The 13,780-nt window shown below is 36.5% G+C and overlaps 1 protein-coding gene across 6 annotated transcripts in view; it reads right to left on the reverse strand.

The window, feature by feature from the left end:
- LOC131689062 (uncharacterized) overlaps nucleotides 1-13,780 on the reverse strand; it is a 63,277-nt gene that overhangs the window by 10,067 nt on the left and 39,430 nt on the right. For all 6 annotated transcript variants that reach the window (XM_058973836.1, XM_058973839.1, XM_058973840.1 and 3 more), the window contains exons 2-3: nucleotides 3,182-3,771; nucleotides 2,471-2,594 (exon numbers count right to left, since the gene is read on the reverse strand). In XM_058973836.1, coding sequence (XP_058829819.1) covers nucleotides 2,471-2,594; nucleotides 3,182-3,642 — 585 coding nt within the window. In that variant the 5' untranslated portion in view covers nucleotides 3,643-3,771. The remainder of the gene's footprint in view (nucleotides 1-2,470; nucleotides 2,595-3,181; nucleotides 3,772-13,780) is intronic.

The following is a 13,780-nucleotide window of genomic DNA, read 5'->3' on the forward strand; positions in this document are numbered from 1 at the left end:
ATACCACGAGATTGAGTCAAAGGAACTCAATTTTAGGTAGTCTTTCGTTTCCGTGTATGCAGAGTTGTTTTATTGTGACAAAGTTTTCATGTACAGAAAGTTTCATTAAAATCCGAGAGGGTGCTGCCAACATTTGTTGTAGGTGGCGCGAAATTCGTCAGTAGCCTTAACCGACGCCAATGCTTGCGCAGCTACTCATTGACCCCCCCCCCCCCCTCTTTCTTACGCATATGTAACAACATGCTTCATACTTCCTCTTTTTACTCTTAAATGTGGGATGTAATCTTTAAATGGCCTTATATAAGAGCATTATAGTCGTTTTTTGAATACATGTCTTCGCATGCAAGAGACAGCATTCGACAAATGGTTATCCCTGGATTTGAAAGCGTTTACTTTATAGATTCGAATGAATACGGCTTTGTCTGTTGAAATTTGCGCATTGAAGAACTATTTCATACCAAATGTTGCTTTTTTGACACTAAAACTTTCGATAACTCAGCAGATATAAGAGATAGAAATAAGCTTGCATAACAAATATAGTGTATTTTCTTATTCCAGATAAAATCTCAGAACATTTTTAAATTCTAAACAATTTCCAGAAAAGTCATTTCGAAAAAAAAATGATATTTAAGGGTGTATCATAGAAAACTTCACAAATGTAGTCTCTTCATCGAAATTGTTTTTATATTACTTTATACAACTTTGCTGGATACAGTTTTTTATTATTTTCATAAAAGACCAAACAAAAACTTGCTTCTCAATTTTTGGGGGGATTAATCACTAAACTAATACTTTCGTAAGATGGGTAATATTTTATAGACAAACTTTGCTGAAGACACTATAGCTCGAAAATCATTTTTTCGTGGTCCAATCAATTTCGATCACGTTTTTGCCTATTTGGAAACACTGTGCGTCGGGATGTTTCTAAAGCAACTTTTATCGCCCATCTGCTTCAATCACGAATCGACTGCCCTGATTTTCAACAGTTATCGAGTTTCGATATCCGTCGTCATAGCTTTCGATCTCATCCATTTTTCCGACTTCATATTGTCAGAAATAATGACATGATATAATGAGCCATTCGTCATATATGTCGTCTATTCAACCGATGTTTCTGACTTTGTCTTTGACTTTCATCATTCCCGTAACGCCACCTAGCGATTGTTTGTTAATTCCTTGTCAAGCTAGTTTTTGTCATACGGTAGCAAAATTATAGTGTTAGTGTTGGTTGTAGAAATGAGTTGTTTAATGCATCATTTGGTTGTTTGTAATCTGTTTGTACAAAAGATGGGGAGGTTTTATGCCCGCTGGAGAGAGAATTTGAATGTCTAGTTCCAGGCGGCTTTTCTCTGCTCTAAAAAATGAATAAATAAAGCAATACTTTTGAATAAATAAAACAATACTTTTGAGGCACTTGGCTTTCAATGGCTGTAACTCAAATTGGACCACTCCAATAGTTTGAGGAAATTTTCATAATAAAATTTGTAATGATTTGGATCACCCCAACGAAACCACGTAGTCCAGTAAAGGGCAAAATCACTTGAAACAAAACATCCACCCATTTAGCCACCCTAATTTATACAAACGTATTTAGTAAAACTATATGCCGGGCGAATGAACATCTGATTAAAGCATCCCAATAAACATTTTTTATCCCTTTGGGGGCAGCTAGGGTGGTGGCTAGTGGATTTCATACATCCTTGATCTGACGGACGAAATTGAACACATTCAACGCAGATCCAAGGCCATCATTGCAAAGAATAATTCTGCGTTTGGGATCCACTTCCCCCGGTTGCCAGACGAACGTGCTAGGTGCTAAAATGTGCACTTAATTACCGGGGTGTTTTAATGTTGGTGAAATTGCAGGCGTGGTTATGTGTAGATGATTGAAATTGTAAGTTCGCGTTTGTGACAAGGTTTGTAATATCGCGAAGGCTAGGGGCGTTTGTGCGTTTTGGATGATAGTTTATAAGTGTATATGAGAGAATATGCAATTGATTGTGTTAGTATGAATCTAGCTAAAGATGTAGTAATAAAAGGAAAAATAACATGCCGAATTAAAAAAAAAAATAAGAAAAAAGATTAAGTAGAAGCGTATAAATTGACTCATATTTTTGGTATACATTAGTAGTGGAAAAGTAACCTAATAGAAGTAAACCCAAAATAGACCAATGAAGTTGAAAAATAAACTATATTCACGCATTAATAATTTCAGGTTTACATTCCGTATTAGAAATAACTTACAATTTATATTAAGAGTGTTAAAGTCGGTATTAACTATGTAGCAAAGTTGGAACCCTCACAATAGAGACCACACATAACCCAATTCTGGTTTTAATTACTCTGGAGATAACAAAAATAAGCAATTTGGCTCTATTTTCTGAACTATCAAATCAATTATATTTTCTTATAAAATTAAGCTTTAAGAAAAAAAAATATTTGTCAAAATTTAAAGTAATTTTGCACTTACGCCAGGCGGTAACTCCAGCAGAGCGAAAACAGTGAAAACAACAAAGTTTCCGTTGAATAGTTTCTCTGGTATAGTCTGTTCTGGTTTTTGATTGGATTCGTTCTTCTTTACTCGAAATGAAGACCTAAAATATCGCAGATGTAGTAAAAAAAATGATTTTGCGCAAAAATTTTTGAAATCAACGTAACTGTAATTGAGTCTTTCTCTTCCACTAATAACCCGGTCGATTTTTGCTTGCACCTTAGTATCACTGAGAACTGACATACAAGTAAAGTTTTCAACTTGTGTAAGAAATTAAACTGTCGCTTTAAAATGACAACAACAAGTAGCAACTTGCCACTGGTCGGCGCTTCGATCGGCCAGCTATCGCTATACGAGACTTGTATGCAAACCTGGATACAATGGTGACTCACGCATGCAAACCTGCATGCGGTGGTGATTTTCAACGTATTTTCATTTAAATGTTTACACAGGTTTTTCGGGAAAGTTTGTTCTAGCTTTTATGTCTGTTCTCTGTGTTAGTACCTTGTTTTAATCAAAATCATCGTCTTTAGAAATGTATTTCAAAATAACAAAATAAATATAATAGCACCGTTATTTTTCAAAGAGAAAGTGAACGAAAAAGACGATCTCATTTGCAGTTCCGTTGTTTTCAAAACTAATGCTAGAATTGTTAACTCATTCAACACTATCAGCTCTTAGTACACTCACTTATGACTAGCCGCCAACGGAAAGTGAAATGTTTCATCGAACATCGGCCACGATGTCGTCTGGATCGACGAATCGAACTTCATCGCGCCGGGAAACAGCTTTACCTTTATCATGTACCCCTCGACACTTTTCAGTCCAAAGCTTCCCGGTAGATGGCGAGCGCCGACTAGTTGTACTTTCAGTTCCGGAACGGTGACATGCGATGATGAGCTTTCATCGTTAGCCGCCGCCGCCACCGCCGCAGCCGTTGATGATTCATTGTTGTTGCTGTTGTTTGAATCAACCACTCTATCGTTACCGTTACTGCTGTGACGACCGCTTGGACCTGGATCGAGTATCAGCTTAAAGCCCACCTCCGGGGCAAGCCGGTCGTTGTTGTTGGCCCGGTTTGCTTTGCGCTGCTTTGAGGTGATGCCACTATCGACTGATGTCGAGTGGAGCAAAGTTTTTATCTTGTTCATCGAGAACGGTTAATCGCTGCACTGGAAGTCACGTGCCGGCAGGTGCTTACCGATGATCGCTGATCTCACGCAATTTGGGATCGAAGGTGAGTCATGTTATTGTGATGGGACTCTCAGGTGTGGTGGGGTCTATAATGAGATCATTTATATGTGAAACTAGTTAGCAGGGTAGGGACTTTTTTCAATACTTGAATGCTGTTTGCTGGTACTTTTTTTAAGTTAAAGAAACACGAGTAAATTTGCAATTATTTCGAGGCGTGTCTTTAATTCTTTAGAGACATCGAACGAAGTAATTGTGCTTTCAAGAAATGAAAATTATTATTCGTGGCCGATTGCTGCACGAAACGAACGTGCAACAACGAATTAATGTAGACACTGACACAATGCAAGCAACAATAATTATTGATTTAGATGTTTGTCCAATATGTGAAAACGTTCTTCTAGATATTTAGTGAACTGAACATTATTGTATGATATTCAATTGAACGATTCTTTTTAGTTTCATTTATAAAACAAAATAATATTGAAATGTGTAACCCCCTAGTTTTAAGAAATTCAAAATGTAAAACAATGAAAAAAATGGCACCTTTAAGCTAACGCATACGTGCCTTATCAAATAAACAAATTGAAAAAAAAATTGAACGATTCGCACGGACTATTGAATGAATATTTATTCTAAACGATACGATTCCCATTAGCTTCATTCCCAGCAGTCCAGATTTTTTAAAATGGTGCTCAAAAGGTGTAATTTTTCGTTCCAGACTTCAATTGGGTCGTTAAGCTATATATAGTTTTCAGTTTCATTCGATAAATTTTAGGTCCAATATACATAACATTATTTAAAAAAAAAAATCGTTGTAATACGTAAACACGATTTTTTTTTGTTTTTTTTTTAAATAAATCTTTGTAAACATGGCAACCATACATAGGAAAACTGCGGTTATTTACATCTCCTATCAGGACAATACCCAAAATGAAAAAAAAACTATATGCAATGGATGGTGTTTATGTCAAATAAAAGTAACTCTCCGGGAAAACCGACAAAACATGCTCTAATTTTTTCTGACAGGGCATCATTTGTCGTGAAAATCGATATGTCAAATCCTTCCTATAGTGTCAAATCCAGACTGTCAACATATTTCTTTATTTTAAATTTTAATATTATTTTCACGTTTCCTGAGTTGGAAAAAAAACATTGTTGCAATCACGAAAATCAGCTTTATCGATGTAAATAATAAAAAACGACTTTTCTCTCATTTAATGACCCAATTTAGACATCGCTAATAATAAAACAAGAGTAGCGACACCTATAACCGCAAAAGTCTCTAGTTGCTATAGTGTGATATTTCATAGCACTACTCGTTGACATTTGGCAATAAGATGACAATTTTTTGTCCGCTCAATCAATTGTATCACTTTGATGTTTTTTCCAGTTGATCAGATTTTAGTACTTAGCTTACTGACTTTTGGCAAATATGATGACAATCACACTCATCCACAGATAATATTGTTACATGTGATCGGATACTAAAATTTAAATTAAAACGCACTAGCCCCAGCTTTAGCTAACAAACTCGCAAAGAATATTGCAGAATCACGCGTCTGCCTGTATACTACAGTGTATAGGCAAATATGATGTCTCAAGAAGAAAAGTTCATCTTGATCACGATCTTAGTGACCAATAATTAATTCAAATTTTATTTGATTGCATTGTCAGTTTATATTACACAACGAATTTGAGTTATTGAATTGTTTACAACAAATTAATGCATTGCCGTACTACTCCTTATAACACTGTCCCTATAAATAATTTACTTCCAGAATTGCCCGATTTTAAGTGTAGGGAAAACATCTAAATTATATATCGATTATTTATCAAAATGTTGTCTTTCAGTGAAATATCCTTGAGTAATTCAGGGCAAATCAAAGTACACACAATTCATACCGTGAAAAGGGAGAACATTGATCACGTTTTCTAAAGTTTTTCGAATAACTCCTTTGAAATCAACTAGATTAAATCGTGTGTATTTCTGAAGCAAGTACTGGTACCTATAGATTAAATTAGTTCCTTTTATTGCATTTTTTGTTTGTTTTGATTATAAAAATAAACCAATTCTAATTTGAATTGTCAATTTTTACTATGGGGGTAATTTTGAACAGCAGTCATTGGATCGTCATAACGTTCGAAAGGTTGTGTAGATTGCATACCTTCAGGCAATTTCAAACCCAATATTAATACGTCGTATAAGAATAAATCACCTGCTTAGGATAGAAAGTGCATTACCGAACTTTTCTGGAAAATTGTCGAAATTAAATAGCGAACAACGAAAATCACACATTTTGGAGTAATCGCATTATGCGGTAGAATTTTGAATAAATCGATTGTTTTTATTGGTCTAAAATGAGGCCTGAAAATGACATAGCAAAAACTGGACGGCGACAAATGTTAAATTTTAATTGCATTTCTCTCGAATCCACATTTTTTAGCTGGCCGGACACGTAACTCGAACAAACCATTGTTTATTGCTTTGAAATTTTCTCAGTGAATTCAAAATTGATTTCTCCAGCGACGTATGTAAAAAACAATTTTTTATTGCTTAATTCTTTTTAATAAACAATTTTGTGTCGATTTTTTGACCCAACGTTTTATTTTCAAGTGTGCCTTTCGTGAAAAATCAAACCATCGACAAAAAACCCTCCGTACGTCACTTGCTATTGTTAACCCTTTATATGGCAGTGGCAACTATAGTTCCACCACAATTATTATTTTATTCTCTTCAATAACTACACGGCAACAATTTATTTTGCCTCCACTGCAATTATATTCTTATTAAAAGGACTTCATAATTTATTGGACCTTAACCAAAATGACGATTTGAGAGCAGTTTGTACCTCTAAAGATGGCAAATATTGACCAATTACAGAATATAAACATAAACTTTATGTAAAACCTACAATTCACCAAATATTTTAAGATAAATATGATTGTTATGATAACTTGCTAGATTATGCAGCTTTTTACATGAATCTATAGAAGAAGAGCCTTTTCGATTGCTTCACAAATATATCAAATATGTTTTTATAGTTCTAAGGCAAACATATTTCCACCAATGTTTTTGGGCCTCGTGGACAGTGGCAACTACATTGCCATCTACAAATTATATTGATTCAGCTTTATTATTTTGCTTATTTTGGTTGACAACAAGCTCATGATCATTGACAACACTTCCTATTTTTTTCTGAACCAATTATTCACACGACACTTCTACGTTAATATTTCCATATTAAATTTGCAAAAGAGCGAATACGACTTGTAAACAAACTTTTATTTTGATGGTTTCTCTTAATTTACTATAATTTCAAAGCAGAAAACAATTGAAATTACTTCTACATAGGGTAAAAATTTACATTAACGCATATTTTTCATGAAATTACACTCTGCAGCAGACTAATGAGCGAAACAAGTTTACAAAAAACACTTTCGCCCTTTTGACGAATTAATATTGATTTGTCACTATGATACAACATCCTTTGACGTTTCCCTGTACTTACCTCTGTGAAAATGAATAACAAAATAAACCATTTCATTAATTTTACTCGACATTTCTTCACATTGAGAAAACAATAGATACTAAATAATTTTGTCATACTGATTACAGTGGCACTTTATGTAATCAATGTTTTCAAAAATCCATGCGAAATATTAAATATCACAAAATCTAATCGATGAGAATGTGCTTAAAAGGGTAAATTTTTGGGTGCCATAATTAATGGACATTCTCTAATCTGTTACGAAGCAATTATGCATAACGATGCACTACTAGCAAAGGCAAAAATAATGTATACAATGTTTGTCTAAGACGGCGGCAACTATATTGCCACTAAGATTTATTATTATTTTCTAAAGAAAAAAATACGTACGTATTGGACCGGCAACAATTTTGAGTTTTTTTTCGGAACACTGTTAAATCAAACGGTAATTAGCTTCACATCCCATTTGTCAAATATGAGCTTTTTCCGATAACTCTAGTTTACTCACAAGAGTTTTCAAGTTTATATGTAATATATGAAAAATTGGCAATAGAAACAATAAATTCAGTAAAAAAACGACAGTATCATCTTGTGCATCCCAAAATCTGTAAAAATATAGCTTAAGGTGTAAGGATCAACATTGCAGAAGACTGCCAATTGATCCTATTTTGCAGTAAAAAGATATTCTCATATAAAGTTATGTGTTGCCTCTCTTTCTCGCACATGCTTAGAATAGAAAATTTAAAAAAATTCCGTTTGTCTTCAAAATTAAATAATTTTGTCGGGGAACCTCCAATCAATATGCATTCTTCAACAAAGCTGTTCGTTATAAAATAAGCTACGCCACTGTAAGTTTTGAGGTATGCAGAATTACTGTGCAATTTTTTATTGGAATTTGATTTTTAATTTCTGATTTTCCATATATTTCACCAAACTTCTAAACTCTTTTGAGTGAACTAGAGCTATAGGAAAAATCTCATATTTGGCAGATGGTTTGTAGAGCTAAATACCAATTGATTTAGGAGTGTTCCGAAAAAAGTTCAAAAAAGTTGCCGGTCTAGTACGTATAGTAAATGATGTAAACGTTGATTCCTATTATTGTGTGTAGTGATTCCTTATTCAATTTTCACGGCCTTATAAAGGTTTATGGCCCAAACAAAATGATAGCGGCATAGTGACAAAACGGTATGCGCAAATTACCAATATATTGAAACACGTATGGTAATCCACAATGATTGCGTTGCGGCAAAAGTGTTCTAAAACGCAATTTTTTTCAAAATTTTGAAAAACGCGACGCGGCAATGCAACCTGTTATTTATGAGTTTTAAGCGGTTTTTTTAATACTTTGCAGTTCTTTGTTTGAAAAATTAGGCTTTCGTCAATAAAGTAGGGAAAATAAAAAAAGCTTGAATTATAATTGGTATTATTTGATAGTTTGTTAAAACCAATAAAATTCTCTTTGTATGAAAATTATGATATGGATAGCAAGATTCTTTGTATCAATTTTTCAAACCGTTTCTATTAATTAGTATTTTTTCTAGAGCTTGTTCCATTGAACATTCGCAAGCTTTTGTGTTATAGTATATAAGTACACGGTGTCTTGTAGAACGTTATTTTCACAAAAAAATTTTTTTACATTTTGACGATCAATTTTAATGATAGTTTTTCAATGAATAGTTCATCATATATGGCACTTTAATATGGATGAATTAGTAAACTTGCTGTATCATACAATCCTCCGAAGACACCACAGACCTTAATTTAGCGGATTTGATAATGAAACGTCTTGAAATTCGCAAAATAAAGCCATATTTCAAATTTTAATTTGGATTTTTCATTTTGCTCGGGGTTATTTTATCGCTGTCAGAACAACACTATCACAAACAAATCAATGTCCCTGAAATACTCACTAAACGGAAGCTTGTTCTTCTTTTAATTAAGAATTTTTTTTAAATGTTCTCTATAGGTCTAAGAACATTTGTATTCTGGATAGATATCTACAGTTAACTCTCTCTATGTCGATATTCTCTATGTCGATATTTTTCTCTATCTCGATTATTTCGTAGGTCCCTTCAGATCGCACGTATAAAAACTCCTCTATGTCGATATTTTCTCTATCTCGATATCTCCCTATATCGATGTATCTAGCTTTATATTTGCCTGCATTATTCTCTTTCTATGTCGATGTGTTTTTTTCTCTCAGGACATCACAAAGCATATACATAATGAAACGAAAATTGGCGATCAGGACGCTAAGTCCTATATCAATATTCTGAATGTAGGGACAGTAAAGACATGATTTGGGATAAAGTGGATATTCAATGTTTTCCTTAGACCTGTGCGCCGCCGCGCCACGCCGCCGCCGCCGGTAAATTTTAACAAACGCCGACGCCGAACGTAAACCGGTGGCGCGCCGCCGACGCATTTTTCTCACGCCGACAAATCGCGAACTCGAAAATCATTGACTCATAATTTTATCTACAAATCTAGGAACATTGTCTATGGTCCAAATATACGACATTAACTGATTCATGATTTATCACATATTGATCTTTATTTGGTATTAGTGGTTGTGAATTAGATCGCAAAATTAACAAATTCTTGATATTTTATCGAAAATCATTACACGACATTCGGAATATAATTCATGGATCCATTCTTGCTTCGCAAACAATTATAAGGAACTCAGACTATTATTCATGGATTATTCGCTCTGCTCTTTGGTTTTGAAATTTCTATGTGAGCTATTGTGCACAATTGCTAGCAACCAGTCTCATAGGCGCGAGCATTAGATACAAGGAAACTACTAGGATCTGTAACCCTGTTATTTTTTTGCTAAGATTCAGTGTAATGTTTGAAATCAAATGAAACTGCACTGAGGAACAAAAATACATTACATTGCCACAATTCATGTCCGTGAAATAATTAAGAAGACTATAAGACACGTGACTCTGTGTAAAAAATCCGGTAAGCTCAAGACTAAAATATCACGATAACACGAAGAGAATTTACGAAAATCGTTGCACATCGTTCAATTCTTGACTTTTTTAGTCAATAAAGTTAATACAAATTAATGTATCATCAAGTTATCATAAACATATTAAACATATTCAGACACAACCACCGACTAAACATTTGAGTATAATGCCATCTTTTTTGCGTGAACTAGTTTTGTGAAAACACAAAAAATATTTTCAATACGAGGTTTATTTATCATTGATTGACTAGTGGCCTATTTTGAATTTTTTTTTCTCGAAGAATAGTTGGGCAGTGATCTTGACTTTTCGCGATGCTGGTGTACTGATGTGGCGATGCAGAGGGTAAGAGGCCCTTAACAAGGCCTTTAAAAGCAGCAAGAGAGCGTGTTTCTTCAACCTGTGTGAGAGTGCCAATGCGAATCCGTGGGGTGACGCCTACAGAATCGTGATGACCAAGACCAAAGGGGGATCTTCACCCCCAGAACGGTCTCCGGACCGGTTGGTGACGATTGTCAAAGCACTCTTCCCGTCTCGAGCCACAAGCCCCTGGCCACCTGCACCAGGAGACAGTGCGAGCGCGGTCGAAATGGTGGCTCCGGTGACGAATGAAGAACTACTCGCAGTTGGTCATTCCCTAGCAATGAACAAAGTTCCAGGGCCGGATGGAGTTCCAAACAGCGCTCTCAAGGCAGCGATCATAGCGAACCTGAACATGTTCAGGCTAGCTATGCTGAGATGCCTTGACGAATACCGCTTCCGCGATAGATGGAAAAGGCAGAAATTGGTGTTGTTGCCGAAGCCCGGGAAGCCGCCAGGCGACCCATCGGCGTACAGACCAATCTGTCTGATCGACACGACTGGCAAACTGCTTGAGAGGATCATCCTCAACAGGCTAACCCCGTACGCGGAAGGTACGGACGGTCTGTCAAGCAACCAGTTTGGCTTTCGGAAGGGTAAGTCCACAGTGGACGCTATCAACTCAGTGATAAAGACTGCCGAGATAGCGATCCAACGAAAAAGGGGAGGCATTCGATACTGTGCGTTAGTGACACTTGACGTGAAAAACGCATTCAACAGCGCAAGAAGGGATACCATCGCGCTCTCGCTACACCGGCTTAACCTACCGGTGGGTCTGTACCGGATCCTGGAAAGCTACTTCCAGAGCCGCGTACTGTTATACTGTTCTGAGACTGAAGTTCCCTCCTGGGGTCAAGATCGTCGGCTTTGCCGAAGACGTAACCTTGGAAGTCTACGGGGAGTCAATCCCTGAGGTAGAACTAACTGCAGAACACGCGATCAACACGGTGGAGGAATGGATGAGCGCAAGAACCCTGGAGCTCGTTCAGCATAAGACGGAGGTAGTTATCGTCAACAACCGCAAGTCGGCACAACATCCATGTTGGAGAAGTCGTGATCACCTCACAGCGGAGTCTGAATTCTCTCCGAGTCATTATAGACGATAAGCTGACCTTCGGCAGCCACGTCGACTATACATGCAAGAAAGCGTCGACTACTGTTGCGGCACTATCGAGGATGATATCCAACAGCTCAAAGGTGTGCGCCAGTAGACGTAGGTTACTGGCAGGCGTTGCCGTATCTATCCGCAGGTACGGCGGCCCGTCATGATGAAGAGCACTGAGGGTAACCAGTTACCTATAGAAACTGGAGAGCACCTACCGCGTGATGTGCCTCAGAGTGATATCTGCTTACCGCACGGTATCACACGATGCATCCTGCGTGATAGCGAGCATGATGCCAGTCGGGCTGGTCATCCGGGAAGATGGGGAGTGCTTCGAACTACGTGAAAATAGAGGAGCCCGCGAGCGCACCAGGGTGACCTTGGTCGTCAGATGGCAGTGTGAGTGGGATAACTCCTCGAAAGGTAGGTGGACCCACCGGCTGATACCTAACATATCGAGCTGGGTGGGCAGACCCCATGGGGAAGTTCACTTCCATCTGACACAATTCCTGTCAGAAAAATAAAAAAAATAGATCTGGTTGCAACAATTACATTTTGTGCAATGTGTTCAACAGATGTCGGTAGTACAGCGTGGGCGATGATTTTTTTTAGAATTTTCTTCAAGTTGTAACGTCTGTTTGTATGTGCTGCGAAGTCTGTTACAAGAGAAACCGACAATTTGGGAAAGGAATTGTACTGCAGGATTTTTTTAGGTACATTGGCGTCAATATTCGCGACGCCGACACACGCCGGCGCGCCGCCGCCGTTAGGGTCCAACGGCGTGACGCCGCCAACGCCGCCGGCCAAATATCTCGCTTACACCGCCGCCGATTAAAAATGCATCGGCGCACACCTCTAGTTTTCCTACGAGACTTTGTAAAATGAATTCATCTTAATCTGCATATATCGAGGTTTTCTAGAAATTATGCACTTTTAGGTTCAAAATTTTAACTTTAGCGTGCTATAAAAAATATTTAAAATGCAGCCATCTGTAGCACGGAAATCATTGTTTCGTGGTCAAAACAATTTTTAAATTAGGCGAACATGGAGAGACTTGACGAAGCGCAGAATTCTATTATTGGCTATGACGTGTTCTATTAGGTTCTTAAAAAAAAATCAAAAATATTTTTATACTAGTTTCGGTCCGTCAAGGTAATTTTAAAAGTTTGGAATGAAAAATGCTTTCCTTATAGAAAAGATTCCCTATTTAATACATTTGCGTTAAATTATGTAATTTTGTATCAAACTTTGTATGGACATATCTACTCGCCTAATAATTACTTCTAAAGTAATCATACATTATTTTATACTTTATGAATTAGTGAAATGATTTTACATAAATCGGAACATTGAAATAGTTATTACTAAAATTTGCACGAGATTGAACGAAATTGTTGTAATGTTGGGGAGACTTGACCAAGATTTTATGGGAGACATGACGAAGTGGCAATAAGCCGAACAAAGATAAAAAATTTCTGATATTTACTATGCTGTCGTACCTATTGTTAGTTAATCACGTCACAAAAAAATCCTACATCAAACATCAGTCTATATCTTTTTGTACTAGTAAACAAAGTTAGTAGTAATATGGCTGATTTCGTGACGTGTTAATATGCAATATAAGCAGTACAGTTAATCCTTAAAAGGAAATGCATTAAACACAGTCGAAATTTATGAAATGCAACCCTTTTATATTTTTTACTGCTACCTAATGACCTCGACAATATGGAAAAAAGATTACAGTATTATTTATGTCATTATTTTTTGTTCTGATTTTTCAAAATTCTCTTGGTCAAGTCTCCCCAGGCCTTGGTCAAGTCTCCCCACAGTGGGGAGACTTTACAAAAAAAAAACGATCTCAGACAGATCTTTTGAAAAAGTAAGTTAAAAACTCCGCAAAAAATTATGAACACGAATAATACCTTTATACATTATATCTCAATGACTTTGAAAGAATTGAAAACTTTTTTAGAGATTTGTGCAGGTTTATCTGAAAACCTGGTAAAGTCTACCCATGTTCCCCTACATGTGGGGTAGAATGATAAACTGAAAATAAGGGATTCCTTCTCAAACAGCAAACTTGATATTTTACAGTGCGAGTGCACTTTACCTCGTCGTCTACTACCCAACTCCCCTCAATACGAACATCTATATTCATTTCCCGGTATGT

Source organism: Topomyia yanbarensis, chromosome 3, assembly GCF_030247195.1.
Source record: "Topomyia yanbarensis strain Yona2022 chromosome 3, ASM3024719v1, whole genome shotgun sequence".
In the NCBI taxonomy this organism is placed as follows: Eukaryota; Metazoa; Arthropoda; class Insecta; order Diptera; family Culicidae; genus Topomyia; species Topomyia yanbarensis.